The sequence below is a fragment of the Gavialis gangeticus genome, unplaced genomic scaffold (assembly GCF_001723915.1).
Source record: "Gavialis gangeticus isolate Ggan-Ray unplaced genomic scaffold, GavGan_comp1, whole genome shotgun sequence".
In the NCBI taxonomy this organism is placed as follows: Eukaryota; Metazoa; Chordata; order Crocodylia; family Gavialidae; genus Gavialis; species Gavialis gangeticus.
The window spans coordinates 191,121,720-191,124,102 of NW_017728992.1; the positions used below are offsets into that span (position 1 = coordinate 191,121,720).

The window sequence follows — 2,383 nt, forward strand, 5'->3', positions numbered from 1 at the left end:
CTATTGTATCTAAACACACACACACCGACACACACGCGGTGCCTGCTGTGCCTAACTCATCTGCAGCCCCGGCTTTGGCACGCAGAGGCAGCCGGGCATCAGAGCTGGCGGCGATCAGTATTTGCGCCCCAGCCCGAGACCCGGGTCCGACATGCGCGCGCAGCCGCCGGGCACCCGGGGCTGTGCAGGAGCCGCGGCCGGCCCGGACACCGGCACGGCTGTACCGGAGGCAGCCGGCTGGCATGGGAGCAACCCCGTCCAAACTCCTAGCGCACATTTCTGCCAGCCACCAGGGACGTGGCAACCGCAGAAGCCCCCAAGGAGCCGAGATCGGAAAGGACACTGAGACTGTGCTTTCCGCCGGCTGGGGTGACCTGCCCCGCCCCCCGTGCAGCCAGCTGAGCCGGGCTGGGAGCGCCGAGCCGTGGCGGGAGGAAGGGGCAGGGGGCAGAGGAGCGATGGCCCTTGAAGGGCGAAGTTGCTCTGCACGGCCGCCTCCCGACTGGGAGACCGGGGAGGAAGGCTCGCCGCTGCTCGGGCGGTTCAGGGCGTCAGTGTTTGCGGGAGCAAGGAGAGCGCCAAGTTCCTTCTTCCCTCCGGCTTTCCTGCCACCCAGCCCCGCACAGCCAGGCTGCCTTCCCTACCCGGGCTCGTGCCCGCCGGGCTCCTGCCCGCAAGTGCCCAGGACCATCCTGTTTGCTCTTCCCACTCCCACCGTGCAGAGCAACCCCCTTCTGGAGCCCGCCCGAGCGCCGCGGAGCCAGGGGGCATCTCCCCGCTCCTCGCAGGGCTCGGAGATCGTATTTCATTACCCGCACACACTCTTTTTGACTTTCCCCAGTGCCCCCTGGCTCTCCACATGCAGGGGTGAGTGGACACAACAGCTGCCTTGCCCTGGGTCAGACGTAGATCCACCCTGCCCAGTGCCCGGTGTCACCGGGGCAGACAGTGGATGCTCAGAGGATGCAGTGACCAGGCGCCCCCCACACTTGCAGCCTCCAGCATTTCGGGTCTCGGACGTGCTCCTCCAGAGGCCGGGCCCCTCACGCCCCTGCTCAGTAGCTACCGATGCCCCCCGCTCCTCCAGGCATTTGCCTGGCCCCTTTTCCGAGCCGGGTTAACCTGCCCGCTGCCACCGCGTCTGTCATCACCCTGCCGCGCTGCCCGGGGCTGCTTGTGCACTACTTCGTGCCCTGGCCCCGATTCCCGCTTCGCGAGACAGGACAGGGTGAACCCTCCGGACTTCCTCGTCACCGGGCAGGATTTTGGAGCCCCTTAGCAACCTCTTATGAAACGCTTACCAAACCCCTTTAACCCCCTTATCAATTCCTCATCAAGCCCCTTATAAACCTCCCCATCAAACCTTTATCCAGCATTATCAGCTCCTTAATCGAGCTCTCCTGGGGACTTCCCTTAGCCCCTTATTAAAGCGCTATCAACTCCTCATCAGCCCCCCTCGACTCCCTTATCAAACCCTGATCAAGGCAGTGTGACAAGGAGTTGATCAGAGTTTGATAAGGGAGTTAAGAGTTAGGTTAAGAGTTATCAACTCCTTTATGAACCCCCCCATCAACTCCTTACCAAGCCGCTTAACTCCCGCATCAAACCCTTATCGACCCCCTTACAGACGCCTATCAAACCTTTATCACACCCCTATCAACTCATCAGATCCCTTCATGCCCTTATCAAACTCTTATCAGCTCCTTAGCAAATCCCCATCAACTCCTTATCAAACCAGCTTATAGACCCGCTTCCAAACCGTTATCAACCCCCTTTGTCAACTTACCGACCCCTTCACCCCTCATCAAACTCTTATCAGCTCCTTATCAACCGCCCTATCAACTCCTTATCTCAACCCACTCAGCTCCCTTATGCACTCCGCTACCAAGTCATGCAGCCCCTTCTCACCCCCTCGTCGACTCCCGCTTCACCCCCGCGGTCAAACCCCGCCGGCCCCGGCCCAGCCCCAGCCCCAGCCCCGGCCCCGGGAGCCGGTACCTGGTTGACGGAGGCGGGCGGCAGGCGGGGCAGCAGGGCGTGCATGCCGAGCTGCAGCAGGGAGGCGAGCAGCCCGGCCAGGATGGCCCAGGTGAGGGGCAGCGGCAGCATGCCGTAGGTGGCGAAGAGGGTGAAGAGCACGTAGCCGATGCCGTCGCCCAGCAGCCCGCAGCCCAGGCCGGCGGCCAGGATCTGCGTGGCCATGGCCAGCCAGGTGAGCAGGCCGCTGTACTGCAGGTAGGTGTGCGACGTGGTGTCCTTGCGCACCACCACTAAGGCACAGATCACCACCTCGACGCCGGTGAAGAAGCCGAGCAGCGTGCCCTTGACGGGCTCCATGGGCGCGGCCGCCAGCCCCAGGTGCAGCAGCAGCAGCGTCAGCTTG

At 63.1% G+C, this 2,383-nt stretch overlaps 1 protein-coding gene across 2 annotated transcripts in view; it reads right to left on the minus strand.

Moving 5' to 3' along the window:
• The window catches only part of ADCY8 (adenylate cyclase 8), a 225,469-nt gene extending 223,096 nt beyond the window's left edge, over window positions 1-2,373 (minus strand). The window contains exon 1 of one of the 2 annotated variants that reach the window (XM_019528169.1): window positions 1,999-2,373. In XM_019528169.1, coding sequence (XP_019383714.1) covers window positions 1,999-2,337 — 339 coding nt within the window. In that variant the 5' untranslated portion in view covers window positions 2,338-2,373. The remainder of the gene's footprint in view (window positions 1-1,998) is intronic. The other variant, XM_019528171.1, reaches the window with a different exon arrangement.
• Between the last annotated feature and the right edge of the window lie 10 nt (window positions 2,374-2,383).